Source organism: Cyclopterus lumpus, chromosome 8, assembly GCF_009769545.1.
Source record: "Cyclopterus lumpus isolate fCycLum1 chromosome 8, fCycLum1.pri, whole genome shotgun sequence".
NCBI lineage: Eukaryota > Metazoa > Chordata > Actinopteri > Perciformes > Cyclopteridae > Cyclopterus > Cyclopterus lumpus.
Genome location: NC_046973.1, coordinates 6,050,367 through 6,070,509, shown reverse-complemented (window position 1 = coordinate 6,070,509; position 20,143 = coordinate 6,050,367). Strand labels below are relative to the sequence as shown.

At 41.7% G+C, this 20,143-nt stretch overlaps 4 protein-coding genes across 4 annotated transcripts; 3 read left to right on the top strand and 1 right to left on the bottom strand.

Annotated features, from left to right (window-relative positions):
- The first annotated feature begins 1,824 nt into the window (after window positions 1-1,824).
- LOC117735687 (perforin-1-like) lies at window positions 1,825-5,040 on the top strand. Its single transcript, XM_034540497.1, has 5 exons — window positions 1,825-1,906; window positions 2,549-3,093; window positions 3,219-3,357; window positions 3,456-3,667; window positions 3,764-5,040. Exons 2-5 carry the CDS (start codon window positions 2,561-2,563, stop codon window positions 4,638-4,640), a joined length of 1,761 nt encoding a protein of 586 aa, XP_034396388.1. The 5' UTR covers window positions 1,825-1,906; window positions 2,549-2,560; the 3' UTR covers window positions 4,641-5,040.
- Window positions 5,041-6,356: 1,316 nt separating this feature from the next.
- On the top strand, window positions 6,357-8,876 carry LOC117735697 (perforin-1-like). Its single transcript, XM_034540518.1, has 4 exons — window positions 6,357-6,929; window positions 7,055-7,193; window positions 7,292-7,503; window positions 7,600-8,876. The coding sequence occupies exons 1-4, from the start codon at window positions 6,397-6,399 to the stop codon at window positions 8,474-8,476; spliced, it is 1,761 nt and encodes a 586-aa protein (XP_034396409.1). The 5' UTR covers window positions 6,357-6,396; the 3' UTR covers window positions 8,477-8,876.
- Window positions 8,877-10,201: 1,325 nt separating this feature from the next.
- Window positions 10,202-12,712, top strand: LOC117735695 (perforin-1-like). Its single transcript, XM_034540517.1, has 4 exons — window positions 10,202-10,765; window positions 10,891-11,029; window positions 11,128-11,339; window positions 11,436-12,712. The coding sequence occupies exons 1-4, from the start codon at window positions 10,233-10,235 to the stop codon at window positions 12,310-12,312; spliced, it is 1,761 nt and encodes a 586-aa protein (XP_034396408.1). The 5' UTR covers window positions 10,202-10,232; the 3' UTR covers window positions 12,313-12,712.
- Window positions 12,713-13,182: 470 nt separating this feature from the next.
- LOC117735565 lies at window positions 13,183-16,368 on the bottom strand. Its single transcript, XM_034540249.1, has 8 exons — window positions 16,266-16,368; window positions 15,843-15,872; window positions 15,604-15,657; window positions 14,617-14,682; window positions 14,205-14,237; window positions 13,874-13,912; window positions 13,358-13,414; window positions 13,183-13,194 (listed from the first exon to the last, which is right to left on the bottom strand). Exons 1-8 carry the CDS (start codon window positions 16,357-16,359, stop codon window positions 13,190-13,192), a joined length of 378 nt encoding a protein of 125 aa, XP_034396140.1. The 5' UTR covers window positions 16,360-16,368; the 3' UTR covers window positions 13,183-13,189.
- Between the last annotated feature and the right edge of the window lie 3,775 nt (window positions 16,369-20,143).

Below are 20,143 nucleotides of genomic sequence, written 5' to 3'. Positions count from 1 at the left end.
TATTACACTAACTGTACTATAAATGCCTTTACAACCCTTACACATGTATACTGCGGTCCACACTGCACATATCTCACCTCTGTTGTGTTCATATTTATATTCACTACTTATACATCTGCACTGCATTTTTCCTACTTTATGACCATGTTTTTTGTATATATATTAGCATATTTATATCTACCCTTTACTGTGATACACACCTCTATACATATGTAGATGAATCTGCTCTGCTATTTGCAAATCTGGTAAGGTGCTAAACAGCATTGTGTTGTCTCAGGACTCTGTGGAATGACACTAAAGTTTCATCTCTGAAAAATGTTTCTTTCTCAGTTTATTTGTAATATGTTATTTCTTCATATTAGATTTGCATTAGTTTAGTAGGTTTCCATCAATATTTTGTTATACATTAAAATGGTCAGACAACAAATATATACAACAAAAACACATGTTGCTTGCTTGCGTGGTAGTCTCGAGACATTGACCGTGAGTGTCTCCTCTTCTCATCTTCAGCCACAGCCCACCAACACTTGAGCAAATTGCCCAAGTCTAAAATTGTCACGGATCGAAGACCAGGGACCCAAGCACAATGGACGAAACAGAGGTAGTAAGAAATAGTCCTTTACTGAACAGAATATTTTTAGGACAAGACATGAACAATACACGCTGGAGAACTTGGTCTCAAAACACAAGACAATCTGGTAGAGGACAAGTGCAAGTGAGGGAACCTAAGTAGTGAGTGACTAACGAGGGAATGGGTTGCAGGTGAGATGGGCGTGAGAACCAGGTGAAGGGAATGAAGGATGATCAGGTGTGAATGACCGGGTCTGAAATGACAAGAGAGTTAATAGACAAACAGATCTAATGAAAACAACTATTAACAGAAAGAAGGTGTGGAGCTGAACTGTTACAAAAATGATGGTTTAAGGAAACAGTCTGTGGTTTGTCCAGTCTTTGTAGATTTCATGTTTTTCTTAAACGAGAGGGATCCAGAGAGGGTTTATTTAAAAGGGGTAAACAAGTTTAGAGGAGAATATTTTCTCCAGTAGACCAACTGTCTGAAATACTGCATTTAAAAACCACGGGGGAATGCAGTCGGGAGGACAGGTGCATGCTTTTAAAAGTGCAAAACTACCATGCAAAACTATCAAAAAGGGACGCACAATTACAAAATAAGACACACAAAACAACTACAAAGATATGCAAAACCACAAAAGGGACATAAAAAGGACCACGGAGTGATAAAAAAAACATCTACAAAGACATGCAAAACTATTTATTTTTGAATATGTGGCTCTTGTTCTTATGGAGGGAGAGATGGGGGTCCTTTACATGTCTCCAGGGCTCCATTGTGTCATAATATGTCCCTTCATCTATATTAAAGGGACACCCAGACAGTGCCTATAGGCAGATATATTTTGTCATGCGAGTCATTTTACTGGATTTGTCTTTTTTTAATAGAGCTAGAACATTAGAACCTCTTCTTACTCAAAGTTGGGCTTAGAGAGATCCACTTACACACATTTAACCTCCCACAAAACCTGCACAAACTTTGAAAGACAGGGAGGCTGGCTTCTCAGGGCCTGAAAGACAACTTTGTGCTTGTGATTAACCCACCGAGTACGACCACAGCCCACCACCACTTCAGAGAAATGATGGGTTTGTGGTCTCAGGTTCGTCGTTGACTGGAAACAATTAGCCTTACTTTCATATTGTCTCTATCTGTTTGAGATCATCGTGATCACCAGCTCCTCCCTCTCAGTGCTGCTCAAAACCACTTTTGTTCCCCCCTGCTCTTTGAAAGACACCCCCCCTCTCACAACCTGCTTTTTTTACTTTAAAAGTCAGAGCACTAATATTCACGCTCACAGTCCGTTGCACAAGTGCAGCGTGAACAGGCCAGACGAAGGTGAGTGTACGCTGATTTTGAAATATTCTTTCACTTTATCTGAATATAAGTAACCGCCTGTGGTTTATTTAATATCGCGTTAAGTTATTAAACATCCGTTAAACTATTCATTGGTATATCATTGAGTAATTCTAAAGTATCCTTAAGTCCTTTCACATTTATGAGAGTGGAAGTTTAAAACATTGTGTCATCTATTATTATCTTGTATTCATTTATTCATAGAGAAAATGTTGACCAAAGAGTTGTAATAGTTGTTGAGTTTGTGAAAGACCTGGCTAAATTATGTTTGACAGTCTGTTGGGAAACAATGATAAAAGTTTGATATTCTTTGAATTTTGACTTAGTTTGTATGAATATTAAAGAGTAATTGATCAGAACTTGTAAGAAGTCTAAAGTTGGAATAGAGGTTAAAGAGTCTGAAACATAAACTTGTGCTAATCCATGCTGTGCTTAAAATAAATCAAGAAGTTTTCTTTTTTTTATATCTGTATATATATGGGAATATAAAAGACTTATGAATGAAACACTTAGCCAAAAAAGGTCAAACACAAGAGTTCTAGAATAACTTAAAGTCCAACGTTGTGGTCGTGTACTAATGAACTGCTTCACTTGCTTGTGTTTGTTCAACTCTTTCTTTTTCAGAATAACAGGGACATGTCTCTGTTGACTGTGTGCGTCTCTGCCGGCCTCATGCTGTTCTTCCCTCAGTGCTCGTATCAGTCATGCACGGAGGGAACAGCCAAGCAGTGCAAGGATGCAGAATTTGCTCCGGGCACCAATTTGGCCGGGGAAGGCTTTGATATCACCAAAATGGAGCGTAAGGGAGCCTTTGTGCTCAACATGAATCAGTGGAAACGCAAGGATAAAACATGCACCCTGTGCAGCAATCCCTTTTTAGAGAGCAAAAAGCAAAAGCTCCCGTTGTCAGTGGTGGACTGGAGACCGAAGCAGTCCTGCAGCATGAAAGTGGCCACCGCACTCCACCGATCCAGTGAGTCACTGGTCAGCTCCAGCACCTCTTCTGTGGAGAACAACTGGGAGACAAATCTAGATGTTGATGTGGGTAATCAAGGCGCCTCACTGATGCTCGCTGGTACTCATTCGAAACTGGCTGGTTACTCCATGGGAAAAACCAAGAGCGACAAGTTCAGCTTCACAAGCCACAGCATGTCCTGTGAGTTCTACAGGTGAGCAGATGAGGAGTGGGATGAAACCTGTTTCTGTACACTCCCCTAACTCTGAAAATCAATGCATTATTGTGATACACTCATTTCATACGAGACGTTTTTTTAAATCTGGTCTCACTGAACAGCTACAGAGTGTCCGGCAGTCCCAAGTTGCACCGAGAATTTAAAAAAGCAGTGAAACAGCTCCCGAAAATGTACAGCCCTGAAAACAAGCAACAATTTTACAAACTGATTGACAACTTCGGCACCCACTACGTCACCAAGGTGAACCGAAATGATCTAAACCATAAGCAATTTTTGAAAAATGAACAACAAAGTTCTACATTTGCTAATACACTGCGTGTTTCAATGTATCACTCCAGGTGAAGATAGGAGGAAGTATTCGCTCTGTGACCAGCATCCGGCAGTGCCAGGCCAACCTGGACGGCATCAGCATAGAGGAGGTGAAGATGTGCCTGGAAGTTGAGGCGTCCTCTAGCATCAAAGCCACAATTAAAACTCAAGCAAAACATTGCCAGAATGACATTGACAAGACGGAAAGTAAGACGTCCTTCTCCAGCCTCTTCAACGACAGGTACTTTCTCATATAATTTGTGACGTTTTCTGGAATACACTTGTAAAAAAAATGTACTGTTGAGAGAAGCTGCTGAAACAACTCTCTCCTCTACAGGTTCACAGAAACAAAGGGGGGGCAGACCACGGAGCCAGACCTTCTCTTCTCTGCTGACAAAAATCCATCGGCCTACAAAGAATGGCTGAACACGCTACCACAATATCCAGATATAGTCTCGTATTCCCTGGACTCGCTTCACGAGTTACTGCCCACTAGCAACTCTGTCAGGAAGAACCTGCGCTCCGCCATTAGCCATTACATCCTGGAGAAAGGCCTGTTAAAGAACTGCAGTGGCCACTGCCAGTCCGGCATCAAGAGCGAGCCACGGGACACCTGCGTCTGCCAATGCCACAATGACCCAGCTGTAAACCAAGACTGCTGTCCGACCCGTAAGGGCATGGCACGGGTCATCATAACTGTGCAACGGGCTTCTGGTCTTTGGGGAGACCACTCCACGGCCACGGACGGCTACGTGAAGGTGTCCTTCAACGGCCTGATGGTCGGGCGTTCGCCTGTCATTAACAACAACAACAACCCACACTGGAACATGGTGGTCGACCTGGGCTCTCAAGATGTGTCCTCGGGAAAGAAAGTGAGATTTGAAGTGTGGGATGAGGACAACAAGTGGGACGACGACCTGTTGGGATCATGTGAGAAAGTTATGTCCGCTGGAGTCAAGGAGGATCTCTGTAACCTGCAACATGGCCAGCTGTTCTACAAATTGGAGGTGAAATGTGCTCCGAGTCTGAGCGGAGATACATGCACGGCCTATAAACCTTCGCCTATAAGTCAAAGTCTGAAGAGCCTGTATGTGTCTCGCCATGCACACCCTGTTCCGAAGGCCATCCTGTTGAAGATGGGCGTGTTTGTGGATGAAACAAGCTCAAACCAGAGAAACCTCACTGCTGAGATTTCAAAGTTTGATGTGATATAACATCCGTGTTTAGGTTCACTGATGCTTACATAGCCACACAAGAACAGTGGTAGACAAGATACTGTTGTTTGTATGTACTGTGTCTGTGTATTTGTATCATATAGATGCTGGCCTCGGCTTTCACATGACAGCTAATCATATGCGGCAGGTCATCTAAATGTTCTTGCAGCTGTCAAAATGTGAGTTGGATTCAATGCAGCTCTTTACTCTCTTTTTTTGCTTCATCAATGCCTTATTTTTCAGATAAAAGAACATGTTTGCAGATTGTACATATTGTGCATTTGTTGTCCATACAAATATATGTACAAGTGTGTTTTATGTATTTGATCATGTCATTGTATTCTTTTGAGTATTAATGACAGGATGTTTGTTTAACCATAATAAAAGCATAATATTGGAACTCTTTGTAGTATTTGATGTTTTATCTCAATACCTTTTGGTTTTGATCTGAGTGTTTGTGCTGCGATAGTCTTCAGCAGTGTTGGCCGACATGAGAAAGGAAGTGGTAAAAACTTCCTGTGCACAGATGAGGTTTCGTTGATGCTATTACAGAGAACAATGTGTGCATGTTTTTAATCAGAAGCTTCCATTCATTTGACACATATTGGATTAAAACAGTAAGTATTTTAATATTTATTTTAAAACATTGGAGGCACATTTCTTGCACTTTACAAACATTTATGTTCATCAATCACCACCAATTTGCCTGGCGGGGCACCAACAAGACAAAAGTCCACTTACAGAAAAAAGACAATGAGGTTAAGAAATGACAAAACAGACAACATGGCAGGATTGAAACGCACAAAAAGCTTTAACAACACATTACACTGAACACACAATGGAAATGATCCACTTGAAGAAGTCCAGGTCATTTGAATTAGCCTGGATGAAGATGGAGACAAAGAGGACAGGGAGGAGAGAGGACACACATTTGATTGGTTGATGACAAATACAAGAGGGCGGGGGCAATGAATCACAGAACTTCAGAAGCTTTAATAGTAACTGGACCTTCATGCACCAATTGTCAACCTTCCTCCATTCTCACCTTTGTATCCATTTCCATGGGCACCGTTCACGTCGCCATGTTTGCCAGCTTGCTCTTCTGTGAAAGGATCAAAGTTATAAATGTAGAAAGAAAACTGCAACAGCGAGAAAAAGAGGTTTGACAGCTCGGGTAAACGTTTTTTTAAAGAATTTTGACATTTGGACTTTATTAGAGGACTCAGCCAATTCACTTTGCAGGTCCCATACCCTTAAGTGGAAAATAATCCATAATGCATGCAGTTGTACTTTTGGCGTGAAATCAATTTAAGTAAAAGTACATGTTCATTGCAAAATTAATTTAAAAAACTCCAGAAATAGCTGTATCTCGTTTCTTTTATTCAGGGAAAAATGTGTATGTTTGAACAGTTGCACAGTAATATTTACACATGTGCAACACTGCAAAATAATTAGATATGACACAAATGTGCAGTTCACTCTGTCCTGCTACTCAAGAAGACATGACTAATGAGTTCACCAGTTGATCGTAAATGAGGAAGTCTGTGGGTTTCTTGCTTACCCAAGGCATCATGAGTTGCTCCTAGCTGTGCACCGTAACCTTATCAAACACAAGAAGTTACATTTATACAATACATTCATGATGTTCATCACTTCAGGGGTAGTTCAGGGAAGTCCAACGTTGTGGTCGTGTACTAATGAACTGCTTCACTTGCTTGTGTTTGTTCAACTCTTTCTTTTTCAGAATAACAGGGACATGTCTCTGTTGACTGTGTGCGTCTCTGCCGGCCTCATGCTGTTCTTCCCTCAGTGCTCGTATCAGTCATGCACGGAGGGAACAGCCAAGCAGTGCAAGGATGCAGAATTTGCTCCGGGCACCAATTTGGCCGGGGAAGGCTTTGATATCACCAAAATGGAGCGTAAGGGAGCCTTTGTGCTCAACATGAATCAGTGGAAACGCAAGGATAAAACATGCACCCTGTGCAGCAATCCCTTTTTAGAGAGCAAAAAGCAAAAGCTCCCGTTGTCAGTGGTGGACTGGAGACCGAAGCAGTCCTGCAGCATGAAAGTGGCCACCGCACTCCACCGATCCAGTGAGTCACTGGTCAGCTCCAGCACCTCTTCTGTGGAGAACAACTGGGAGACAAATCTAGATGTTGATGTGGGTAATCAAGGCGCCTCACTGATGCTCGCTGGTACTCATTCGAAACTGGCTGGTTACTCCATGGGAAAAACCAAGAGCGACAAGTTCAGCTTCACAAGCCACAGCATGTCCTGTGAGTTCTACAGGTGAGCAGATGAGGAGTGGGATGAAACCTGTTTCTGTACACTCCCCTAACTCTGAAAATCAATGCATTATTGTGATACACTCATTTCATACGAGACGTTTTTTTAAATCTGGTCTCACTGAACAGCTACAGAGTGTCCGGCAGTCCCAAGTTGCACCGAGAATTTAAAAAAGCAGTGAAACAGCTCCCGAAAATGTACAGCCCTGAAAACAAGCAACAATTTTACAAACTGATTGACAACTTCGGCACCCACTACGTCACCAAGGTGAACCGAAATGATCTAAACCATAAGCAATTTTTGAAAAATGAACAACAAAGTTCTACATTTGCTAATACACTGCGTGTTTCAATGTATCACTCCAGGTGAAGATAGGAGGAAGTATTCGCTCTGTGACCAGCATCCGGCAGTGCCAGGCCAACCTGGACGGCATCAGCATAGAGGAGGTGAAGATGTGCCTGGAAGTTGAGGCGTCCTCTAGCATCAAAGCCACAATTAAAACTCAAGCAAAACATTGCCAGAATGACATTGACAAGACGGAAAGTAAGACGTCCTTCTCCAGCCTCTTCAACGACAGGTACTTTCTCATATAATTTGTGACGTTTTCTGGAATACACTTGTAAAAAAAATGTACTGTTGAGAGAAGCTGCTGAAACAACTCTCTCCTCTACAGGTTCACAGAAACAAAGGGGGGGCAGACCACGGAGCCAGACCTTCTCTTCTCTGCTGACAAAAATCCATCGGCCTACAAAGAATGGCTGAACACGCTACCACAATATCCAGATATAGTCTCGTATTCCCTGGACTCGCTTCACGAGTTACTGCCCACTAGCAACTCTGTCAGGAAGAACCTGCGCTCCGCCATTAGCCATTACATCCTGGAGAAAGGCCTGTTAAAGAACTGCAGTGGCCACTGCCAGTCCGGCATCAAGAGCGAGCCACGGGACACCTGCGTCTGCCAATGCCACAATGACCCAGCTGTAAACCAAGACTGCTGTCCGACCCGTAAGGGCATGGCACGGGTCATCATAACTGTGCAACGGGCTTCTGGTCTTTGGGGAGACCACTCCACGGCCACGGACGGCTACGTGAAGGTGTCCTTCAACGGCCTGATGGTCGGGCGTTCGCCTGTCATTAACAACAACAACAACCCACACTGGAACATGGTGGTCGACCTGGGCTCTCAAGATGTGTCCTCGGGAAAGAAAGTGAGATTTGAAGTGTGGGATGAGGACAACAAGTGGGACGACGACCTGTTGGGATCATGTGAGAAAGTTATGTCCGCTGGAGTCAAGGAGGATCTCTGTAACCTGCAACATGGCCAGCTGTTCTACAAATTGGAGGTGAAATGTGCTCCGAGTCTGAGCGGAGATACATGCACGGCCTATAAACCTTCGCCTATAAGTCAAAGTCTGAAGAGCCTGTATGTGTCTCGCCATGCACACCCTGTTCCGAAGGCCATCCTGTTGAAGATGGGCGTGTTTGTGGATGAAACAAGCTCAAACCAGAGAAACCTCACTGCTGAGATTTCAAAGTTTGATGTGATATAACATCCGTGTTTAGGTTCACTGATGCTTACATAGCCACACAAGAACAGTGGTAGACAAGATACTGTTGTTTGTATGTACTGTGTCTGTGTATTTGTATCATATAGATGCTGGCCTCGGCTTTCACATGACAGCTAATCATATGCGGCAGGTCATCTAAATGTTCTTGCAGCTGTCAAAATGTGAGTTGGATTCAATGCAGCTCTTTACTCTCTTTTTTTGCTTCATCAATGCCTTATTTTTCAGATAAAAGAACATGTTTGCAGATTGTACATATTGTGCATTTGTTGTCCATACAAATATATGTACAAGTGTGTTTTATGTATTTGATCATGTCATTGTATTCTTTTGAGTATTAATGACAGGATGTTTGTTTAACCATAATAAAAGCATAATATTGGAACTCTTTGTAGTATTTGATGTTTTATCTCAATACCTTTTGGTTTTGATCTGAGGGTTTGTGCTGCGATAGTCTTCAGCAGTGTTGGCCGACATGAGCAAGGAAGTGGTAAAAACTTCCTGTGCACAGATGAGGTTTCGTTGATGCTATTACAGAGAACAATGTGTGCATGTTTTTAATCAGAAGCTTCCATTCATTTGACACATATTGGATTAAAACAGTAAGTATTTTAATATTTATTTTAAAACATTGGAGGCAAATTTCTTGCACTTTACAAACATTTATGTTCATCAATCACCACCAATTTGCCTGGCGGGGCACCAACAAGACAAAAGTCCACTTACAGAAAAAAGACAATGAGGTTAAGAAATGACAAAACAGACAACATGGCAGGATTGAAACGCACAAAAAGCTTTAACAACACATTACACTGAACACACAATGGAAATGATCCACTTGAAGAAGTCCAGGTCATTTGAATTAGCCTGGATGAAGATGGAGACAAAGAGGACAGGGAGGAGAGAGGACACACATTTGATTGGTTGATGACAAATACAAGAGGGCGGGGGCAATGAATCACAGAACTTCAGAAGCTTTAATAGTAACTGGACCTTCATGCACCAATTGTCAACCTTCCTCCATTCTCACCTTTGTATCCATTTCCATGGGCACCGTTCACGTCGCCATGTTTGCCAGCTTGCTCTTCTGTGAAAGGATCAAAGTTATAAATGTAGAAAGAAAACTGCAACAGCGAGAAAAAGAGGTTTGACAGCTCGGGTAAACGTTTTTTTAAAGAATTTTGACATTTGGACTTTATTAGAGGACTCAGCCAATTCACTTTGCAGGTCCCATACCCTTAAGTGGAAAATAATCCATAATGCATGCAGTTGTACTTTTGGCGTGAAATCAATTTAAGTAAAAGTACATGTTCATTGCAAAATTAATTTAAAAAACTCCAGAAATAGCTGTATCTCGTTTCTTTTATTCAGGGAAAAATGTGTATGTTTGAACAGTTGCACAGTAATATTTACACATGTGCAACACTGCAAAATAATTAGATATGACACAAATGTGCAGTTCACTCTGTCCTGCTACTCAAGAAGACATGACTAATGAGTTCACCAGTTGATCGTAAATGAGGAAGTCTGTGGGTTTCTTGCTTACCCAAGGCATCATGAGTTGCTCCTAGCTGTGCACCGTAACCTTATCAAACACAAGAAGTTACATTTATACAATACATTCATGATGTTCATCACTTCAGGGGTAGTTCAGGGAAGTCCAACGTTGTGGTCGTGTACTAATGAACTGCTTCACTTGCTTGTGTTTGTTCAACTCTTTCTTTTTCAGAATAACAGGGACATGTCTCTGTTGACTGTGTGCGTCTCTGCCGGCCTCATGCTGTTCTTCCCTCAGTGCTCGTATCAGTCATGCACGGAGGGAACAGCCAAGCAGTGCAAGGATGCAGAATTTGCTCCGGGCACCAATTTGGCCGGGGAAGGCTTTGATATCACCAAAATGGAGCGTAAGGGAGCCTTTGTGCTCAACATGAATCAGTGGAAACGCAAGGATAAAACATGCACCCTGTGCAGCAATCCCTTTTTAGAGAGCAAAAAGCAAAAGCTCCCGTTGTCAGTGGTGGACTGGAGACCGAAGCAGTCCTGCAGCATGAAAGTGGCCACCGCACTCCACCGATCCAGTGAGTCACTGGTCAGCTCCAGCACCTCTTCTGTGGAGAACAACTGGGAGACAAATCTAGATGTTGATGTGGGTAATCAAGGCGCCTCACTGATGCTCGCTGGTACTCATTCGAAACTGGCTGGTTACTCCATGGGAAAAACCAAGAGCGACAAGTTCAGCTTCACAAGCCACAGCATGTCCTGTGAGTTCTACAGGTGAGCAGATGAGGAGTGGGATGAAACCTGTTTCTGTACACTCCCCTAACTCTGAAAATCAATGCATTATTGTGATACACTCATTTCATACGAGACGTTTTTTTAAATCTGGTCTCACTGAACAGCTACAGAGTGTCCGGCAGTCCCAAGTTGCACCGAGAATTTAAAAAAGCAGTGAAACAGCTCCCGAAAATGTACAGCCCTGAAAACAAGCAACAATTTTACAAACTGATTGACAACTTCGGCACCCACTACGTCACCAAGGTGAACCGAAATGATCTAAACCATAAGCAATTTTTGAAAAATGAACAACAAAGTTCTACATTTGCTAATACACTGCGTGTTTCAATGTATCACTCCAGGTGAAGATAGGAGGAAGTATTCGCTCTGTGACCAGCATCCGGCAGTGCCAGGCCAACCTGGACGGCATCAGCATAGAGGAGGTGAAGATGTGCCTGGAAGTTGAGGCGTCCTCTAGCATCAAAGCCACAATTAAAACTCAAGCAAAACATTGCCAGAATGACATTGACAAGACGGAAAGTAAGACGTCCTTCTCCAGCCTCTTCAACGACAGGTACTTTCTCATATAATTTGTGACGTTTTCTGGAATACACTTGTAAAAAAAATGTACTGTTGAGAGAAGCTGCTGAAACAACTCTCTCCTCTACAGGTTCACAGAAACAAAGGGGGGGCAGACCACGGAGCCAGACCTTCTCTTCTCTGCTGACAAAAATCCATCGGCCTACAAAGAATGGCTGAACACGCTACCACAATATCCAGATATAGTCTCGTATTCCCTGGACTCGCTTCACGAGTTACTGCCCACTAGCAACTCTGTCAGGAAGAACCTGCGCTCCGCCATTAGCCATTACATCCTGGAGAAAGGCCTGTTAAAGAACTGCAGTGGCCACTGCCAGTCCGGCATCAAGAGCGAGCCACGGGACACCTGCGTCTGCCAATGCCACAATGACCCAGCTGTAAACCAAGACTGCTGTCCGACCCGTAAGGGCATGGCACGGGTCATCATAACTGTGCAACGGGCTTCTGGTCTTTGGGGAGACCACTCCACGGCCACGGACGGCTACGTGAAGGTGTCCTTCAACGGCCTGATGGTCGGGCGTTCGCCTGTCATTAACAACAACAACAACCCACACTGGAACATGGTGGTCGACCTGGGCTCTCAAGATGTGTCCTCGGGAAAGAAAGTGAGATTTGAAGTGTGGGATGAGGACAACAAGTGGGACGACGACCTGTTGGGATCATGTGAGAAAGTTATGTCCGCTGGAGTCAAGGAGGATCTCTGTAACCTGCAACATGGCCAGCTGTTCTACAAATTGGAGGTGAAATGTGCTCCGAGTCTGAGCGGAGATACATGCACGGCCTATAAACCTTCGCCTATAAGTCAAAGTCTGAAGAGCCTGTATGTGTCTCGCCATGCACACCCTGTTCCGAAGGCCATCCTGTTGAAGATGGGCGTGTTTGTGGATGAAACAAGCTCAAACCAGAGAAACCTCACTGCTGAGATTTCAAAGTTTGATGTGATATAACATCCGTGTTTAGGTTCACTGATGCTTACATAGCCACACAAGAACAGTGGTAGACAAGATACTGTTGTTTGTATGTACTGTGTCTGTGTATTTGTATCATATAGATGCTGGCCTCGGCTTTCACATGACAGCTAATCATATGCGGCAGGTCATCTAAATGTTCTTGCAGCTGTCAAAATGTGAGTTGGATTCAATGCAGCTCTTTACTCTCTTTTTTTGCTTCATCAATGCCTTATTTTTCAGATAAAAGAACATGTTTGCAGATTGTACATATTGTGCATTTGTTGTCCATACAAATATATGTACAAGTGTGTTTTATGTATTTGATCATGTCATTGTATTCTTTTGAGTATTAATGACAGGATGTTTGTTTAACCATAATAAAAGCATAATATTGGAACTCTTTGTAGTATTTGATGTTTTATCTCAATACCTTTTGGTTTTGATCTGAGGGTTTGTGCTGCGATAGTCTTCAGCAGTGTTGGCCGACATGAGCAAGGAAGTGGTAAAAACTTCCTGTGCACAGATGAGGTTTCGTTGATGCTATTACAGAGAACAATGTGTGCATGTTTTTAATCAGAAGCTTCCATTCATTTGACACATATTGGATTAAAACAGTAAGTATTTTAATATTTATTTTAAAACATTGGAGGCAAATTTCTTGCACTTTACAAACATTTATGTTCATCAATCACCACCAATTTGCCTGGCGGGGCACCAACAAGACAAAAGTCCACTTACAGAAAAAAGACAATGAGGTTAAGAAATGACAAAACAGACAACATGGCAGGATTGAAACGCACAAAAAGCTTTAACAACACATTACACTGAACACACAATGGAAATGATCCACTTGAAGAAGTCCAGGTCATTTGAATTAGCCTGGATGAAGATGGAGACAAAGAGGACAGGGAGGAGAGAGGACACACATTTGATTGGTTGATGACAAATACAAGAGGGCGGGGGCAATGAATCACAGAACTTCAGAAGCTTTAATAGTAACTGGACCTTCATGCACCAATTGTCAACCTTCCTCCATTCTCACCTTTGTATCCATTTCCATGGGCACCGTTCACGTCGCCATGTTTGCCAGCTTGCTCTTCTGTGAAAGGATCAAAGTTATAAATGTAGAAAGAAAACTGCAACAGCGAGAAAAAGAGGTTTGACAGCTCGGGTAAACGTTTTTTTAAAGAATTTTGACATTTGGACTTTATTAGAGGACTCAGCCAATTCACTTTGCAGGTCCCATACCCTTAAGTGGAAAATAATCCATAATGCATGCAGTTGTACTTTTGGCGTGAAATCAATTTAAGTAAAAGTACATGTTCATTGCAAAATTAATTTAAAAAACTCCAGAAATAGCTGTATCTCGTTTCTTTTATTCAAGGAAAAATGTGTATGTTTGAACAGTTGCACAGTAATATTTACACATGTGCAACACTGCAAAATAATTAGATATGACACAAATGTGCAGTTCACTCTGTCCTGCTACTCAAGAAGACATGACTAATGAGTTCACCAGTTGATCGTAAATGAGGAAGTCTGTGGGTTTCTTGCTTACCCAAGGCATCATGAGTTGCTCCTAGCTGTGCACCGTAACCTTATCAAACACAAGAAGTTACATTTATACAATACATTCATGATGTTCATCACTTCAGGGGTAGTTGGGGGTAATGTGCACAGATAAAGGGTATACTTAAAAATCTGAATCTCAATAATTCAAGACAAACCAGGACTAAAAATACTAATGATTACTGTCATGCTCATGCAGCCACCTATGTGAATTGCAGTGTGGTGTGCTGGTGTGACAAAAGACGGTATGTGGTGATGTGCATTGTGTGAAAGGGTGCGTGTCTGAGTTTATTTAGATGAGAGAATACATGAGCATCCACCTGTTTGCTGAGCTCTATATCCTGCTACAGCTCCTGAAATAACACAAAATATGTAGATAATTCAACTTCAATAGGGACACGTCATGACAAAACAAAATATTGTAAACAGAGACAACGCACACAGCACAGCCTCATAGTTAATCTTATCTTAGATCATAAGACATATATATATATATATATATATATATATATATATATATATATATATATATGGTGTCTGTCCAATGGGGTACAACTCATTTGCTTATTTAATTAACTAGAATTGGTTTGTTTTTCTCTATTATCTTGTTTGACGGAGGGTTGCACCTTTAATGAGATTTTCCCACCCTGCTGCGTTAGAGAAACAGCTAAACAGTAATGTTTCCATCAAACCGTTTTTCACACTTTATCGCTCTCACACACTCATTCTCACCATATTTGTTGGCGGTTTTGGCACCAAGGTTGAGCTGCTGAGCAGGATACGGGTAGCCACCGTCACCTGAGGGGGTGACAAATGTGTTACTTATTCAACTGTTCTGGTAGCCGGGAAGTGTTTAGCTATTATAGTGTAACAAAGTGAGGCTGTTGTACTTCATTCCTGGAGTTTATTCCTTTCAATGAGGGACACAAATTCAGTTACAAATAAACCATTATCAGTATCCTGATACACAAAAACAACAAAGAGGCGGAGGCAAGAAAGGAGAGTCCATTATTTTACCTTGAAGTGTTTAGTTAGTTTAACTCATAGTTAGATCTACTAGTATTTTGCTTTCTGTTTGCATTCTTGCAGAGAGTTACACGTCTGTGTGGTCATTTTGTGGCTGGAGCCAGCAGCCAGTTAGCTTAGCTTAGCAAAAAGACTGGAACTGGAGAGAAACAGTTAACAGGCCCAAGCAAAGGTCCTTCCCGACAACTCACAGCCCACTAATTAACATGTTATATCTCGTTAGTTGAACCCGTACAAAAACCAAAGTGTAAAAACAACAATTTGTCGTTGTACATGGAATTATGTACCGCTGTAATTCCCAAAATATCAAATTATCCCGTACAATTTTCCAGTTATGTTTAATTTAGCTGTTGACTCTAATTAACAGCTGACAGCTATGTTTGATCATAACATACTATGATGTGTACTGCAATACAAATGTACTCTATTTTAGATTACGGTTGCAGTTGACCCTTTGCTCTCACCCCTAAAAGGCAGACTGTCCAATCAAATCACAGCATCGGCCAGCTCTGACCAGGGTCTGATAACTATCCAGATCTGCTCCTCAGACCAAGCGTTTCAGATGTTTATTAATGGTTTTGTAGATAGATTAGTCATGGTGAAACATTGTATAATAGTGATACTCGCAGGGGGCGGGGCTTATCAAAGGGTGAATTGAAGTGAATTGAAGTTGCTCCCACATGCAGCTCTTACCCTCCAGTCCAGTAGCAATCACTGGAGCGTTACCATAGGGAACCTGAGCTCCTCCTGCACGGAAGAAATCAGATGGGTCAACTTGAGTCATATTCCTTCTCTCTTTTCACCAGCACATGATAAACCAGCTCTGGATTCTCCTCCAGTTCAAATCTGACTCATGCACAGAAAGCCACATTGACAGAAGCCTGACTAACAGTGTGACAGAAGGATGAGGTCATCTTGTCAGCACTGCTCACCATAATTGTCGAGTCCTGCACCAAGTGCTCCTGAAAGAAGACAAGAGGGGCTTCAGTGACAAACACAGATAATATATTCATACAGAGCTCGTATTGGGGAACTGTAGTAGGTTATTTCCCTCCAGCTTGATACAACAATTAATCAAAAGGTAATACATTAGACTGAAATGTGATCGACAGATATTTTTAGCTTTAATGTTGCATTTGTTTTATGATTAAAACTATTTTGCTGTGTTTTATCATCACAGCTGGGAATGTTTCCCACTAGTTTACAGTTAAATGTTATGAATGGGATAATGCACTCTTTTTGGAGAGTCATTCACACTTCTAGTATTGAAATGTGTTTTATGTGTAACAGTGTTTGGGAGCCAGAGGCACATAGAATGTAATCTCTGATGCTGCTAAAATCATTACATCTCTTACCATATGCTCCCTGTCCTTGTCCAGCGTAGCCTCCTGTGCCGAGGGCTGTACAAATAAAAAATATATATAAACGTGCAGGTGAGACACTGTTCATCTATTAACCGATTCACACTTTTAAATGAAATAGTGTAAAAAGCATCTACATGAGCAGAAAGTCAGAAACCACCAGATTAAACTGGTCAGCTTCTATAAATAAGAGACAATAGCTACACCCAGTGGAAACACTGGACATGTGTGCTTCCTCGACGGCCTCTTATTTTATTATTATATAAAATGTTGCAGATTTAAGCATCTACGGGTTAGTGCCATCACCGGTTACGGGTTTGAGCCGGTTATTACTCTGCAAAATTGTTACCTTCACGCCTCCCTGATTTGTTCTCAGCACCGTCAGCTAACTCTGAAGGGTAACCAAGTCCTGAAACATAGCTCTAATTAGCATTATGAATATATCTGTGAGCTAAGGCCCCTTTAAGTAGACCGAGTCCTCCTTAATTTCACATCTTTTTTCTCTAATTGACACTCACCAGCCCCGTGACCATCGCTGTAACCATTCCCATAACCTGCTGAGAGAAGAAGCTATATGTTAAAACATTTGAAAGGATATCGAGTTCAAAGCAAATCCTTTCAACTGCATTTGACATTTCTGACTGTAGCCAGAAACAAAAAAGGTAAGGAAATCTTTAAGAGAGTCCACTGCTTGCATGTGAAATACCTATAGGCAAAGCTTTTGCACCACTTACCGAAGCCGTTGCCTGCCATGGCACCCAGGTATCCTGTTGCTCCCTCACCATAGCCTGTGATAGCACACATTCAGAACATATGGCATGGGACACACACTCTCACTACTACTGCATGATATTTAATATCTGGCCATGTAGAATAAAGGCATTTTCATTTTGCACAAACCCTAAAGTGTGCCATGAATTATTTGTTGTAGGCCATTTTCCACCCATGCAATGAGCAGAAGATTAGTGAAGCACAGTACACATGAATGATCCAAAGAGCACCGCAATGTAATTACCACAAAGACCAAGCAGTGCTCCTACTCCATTGTCTTCACATCAATAATTTAAAATATTGACTTCGAAGCATACAAAAGAAGAGGAGAAGACATCCACAGGAAGACAATACAAAGATGGCTGATGTGGTTTGCGAGTGATCCTTTGATTTTTTTTTAAAAGCGGTATCAATTGTTCACCAGAAAGGAAACGAAGACACTGAAGCAACGTGTCTTTTGACCTTTAAAGAAAGGTGAAGAGGGACTCAAACCCAGCTAATTAAATTTCTAGGAAGTCTCACAGGCAAATGATTGGTTTACAACGCAAAGTAGGAGTAACAGCTGGTTTTCTGCTTGGTGACACGATATCTACATTACATTAAATCTACTGTGCATCCTCAGCCCTATTCAGATTCGGACAATTAAAATGCAGGTGGAGAAAAATCCTGATTCTTTTGTTTTCTAACACAAACAAGTGCATATGATCATTAGGTTTGTGGAGGAGCCCTTAAGAAACAAAAGAGTACAAGGCCTCAGACCGTCCTTCTCTGCAACACTTATGGGATACTCACCATGTCCAAGAGCAGCTGAGATATATGAAAGAGAGAGAGAGAGTTCACAGTTAGTTTAAAAGGAGAAAATGTGAGCATAAACCTTAAATGAATACAAAGAAAAGACAAACAAATGTACATTTACCTCCAAGTTTGCCAGCTGCACCACCCAGGTATGCTCCCTGTCCTAAACCTGCAGGCAGTGCATGAGAATCCTTTATCACAGGTAAAGTAACACCAGCATCTCTATCAGCTGAACCGTTTCCTGTGTGATGCGTCAGTGGCCAACATTACCTGGTCCGTAGCCCCCAGCGCCCAGACTTGCTCCCAGATAGTTTCCTGGTCCTCCAATATATCCTGTGGAAGAAGTCAACACAAGCTCAGCGACATTATTGTAGTGGGCTGGAGGAACATGATCCATGATTCTATTATTAAGGAACACTCGTGCCAACATTTATAGAGGAAAATCACTGCTTTTGGTTGAAAGTCGGGTTTAAATCAAAATCACGTTTTTTTTTAAACACATGATGAAACCAGGACATAATATATCGCTTCATTCACTTGTTTCCATATACAGAAGATACAGAAGCTGCTGTTTTGAATGGGGGGTGTTTGACATGTGCAGCTGACAGCGGAACAAAGAACGGACACAAGAGATCTCAACACGTTTGCCGTGGTCGGATGGTTTTTTTGCACCTTCTCCACTGGACACTTTCCTGGAATGAATCCCCAAAAACCACAACACCAGATGCTTCTTTCAGGATCTCTTTATAACAACTGTGGAACAAAAACACGTATTTCTCCTTGTTGTACATATTTTCATCTCTGTCTTTCATATCTCCCTCTTTCCCCTGTCGTCTTCCTTTGTACAGTCTGTTCTGAAAAGTGCTACAAAACTAAAAATGAAAAGAGAAAGATCCACAATAAGACACGGAGATGTCATTGGAGGCTTTAGTTTTTACCATTGCTAAGAACTGCAATGAAACAACCTTCTAGAATCAAAAACAATCATTGAAATCAAGGACAAACTGCACCAGATGTACATATTGTACATGTAGATACAGTTTGGCATGCACCAGCCATCATAAAATAAAGAGTGTGAGCTCTGATCTAAACCTCTTTGTCCTGGTTAAGAGATCATTAGCTGAATCGAGCCTTTCAATGCACAGCCCAATGTATGAATATCCCAACACAAACAAATGCACCAACGACAATGGAAATGTGCCGTCGTGTTTGGCTCTGGGACTTTAAGCTCTTGAAGGAGGATCCAACCTTTGTAACGACAAAATAGACTTTACTTATTCTTAAAAAATAATTTTGAATGAGGTCTTGTTCAACTGTGAATCACGCAAATCTTATGAGAAATGTACAAATAAATACATGGCAAAGCATGAAAACAGGTGTTTCAATGTGCTCAGTGAGCCATACATGGCTCTCAGTCGGGACGAAGCCCGATATGCAAACAAAGATCACATAAACAAACAAGCACTACTTCTGACACTCAAACGTCCTCTGCCAGTTGATTTTGTATAATCAAAAGCCACAACCATCCTGCCACTGAGAAGCATTCAAATTTTACAATTGTTGATGTTCCTCCTCCTTTTTTGTTTTTGTTTTAAAGCAGTGAGACTAAACTTCACAACCTATCGTCAGTAAAGAGCTTCAGAGTTCCAGTTTGTTTGTTTCTTCAGGTGGAAGAGTGACTTTTCTTGAAAGGCTAACAGGGGCCTTGCTTCTAGTAGCTGAAGACCCTGAACCACCTGGGCCAAAACACTGAGACCAAAATCATTCAATAAGTTGCGAATCCACAACAACCATCATAAAGCAGCATGTCTGTCCTGGAGAATGCAACAATAATTATTGAAAGCCTCAGACGTGGTTATTTGTTGTGCGTCGCTGATACCCTCCAATAAACTCTTCCAAATACAGACAAAGATAATCCATACATGGTAGCTTCAAGCTGTATGACACACACACATACACGCACACACACACACACACACACGCACACACACACACACACACACACACACACACATTATAACCTGTTATATGTGTGTCCACCAAAGGTGGCTATAGTTGGCTATATACTGTTTATATGTTGTAATGTTGTATTTTACCACTTACTGTAGAAACTACACAGTGTGTCACTCTGGGAATAGAAAAGCTCATTTGAATTCATTACGTTGAATCATATGGACTATAAGTTCCTATGGTTTTCTATTGTCGATTATAATGGGCGCTGCACAACGCTTTTTTAAATAAGATAAATACAGATATTGATTTTGTGAATATGGATTATCTAATGTTTGCTAGTCACATACAACACT

Coding starts and splice junctions, on each gene's coding strand:
- LOC117735687 (XM_034540497.1), top strand. CDS start 2,561: ATGTCTCTGTTGACTGTGTGCGTCTCTGCCGGCCTCATGCTGTTCTTC. Junction 3,358..3,455: donor GCACCCACTACGTCACCAAG/GTGAACCGAAAT, acceptor GTATCACTCCAG/GTGAAGATAGGAGGAAGTAT. Junction 3,668..3,763: donor TCCAGCCTCTTCAACGACAG/GTACTTTCTCAT, acceptor TCTCCTCTACAG/GTTCACAGAAACAAAGGGGG.
- LOC117735697 (XM_034540518.1), top strand. CDS start 6,397: ATGTCTCTGTTGACTGTGTGCGTCTCTGCCGGCCTCATGCTGTTCTTC. Junction 6,930..7,054: donor ATGTCCTGTGAGTTCTACAG/GTGAGCAGATGA, acceptor CTCACTGAACAG/CTACAGAGTGTCCGGCAGTC. Junction 7,504..7,599: donor TCCAGCCTCTTCAACGACAG/GTACTTTCTCAT, acceptor TCTCCTCTACAG/GTTCACAGAAACAAAGGGGG.
- LOC117735565 (XM_034540249.1), bottom strand. CDS start 16,359: ATGAACAGTGTCTCACCTGCACGTTTATATATATTTTTTATTTGTACA. Junction 15,873..16,265: donor ACAAGGACAGGGAGCATATG/GTAAGAGATGTA, acceptor GTCTTCTTTCAG/GAGCACTTGGTGCAGGACTC. Junction 13,913..14,204: donor ATATAGAGCTCAGCAAACAG/GTGGATGCTCAT, acceptor GTGTTTGATAAG/GTTACGGTGCACAGCTAGGA.
- LOC117735695 (XM_034540517.1), top strand. CDS start 10,233: ATGTCTCTGTTGACTGTGTGCGTCTCTGCCGGCCTCATGCTGTTCTTC. Junction 11,030..11,127: donor GCACCCACTACGTCACCAAG/GTGAACCGAAAT, acceptor GTATCACTCCAG/GTGAAGATAGGAGGAAGTAT. Junction 11,340..11,435: donor TCCAGCCTCTTCAACGACAG/GTACTTTCTCAT, acceptor TCTCCTCTACAG/GTTCACAGAAACAAAGGGGG.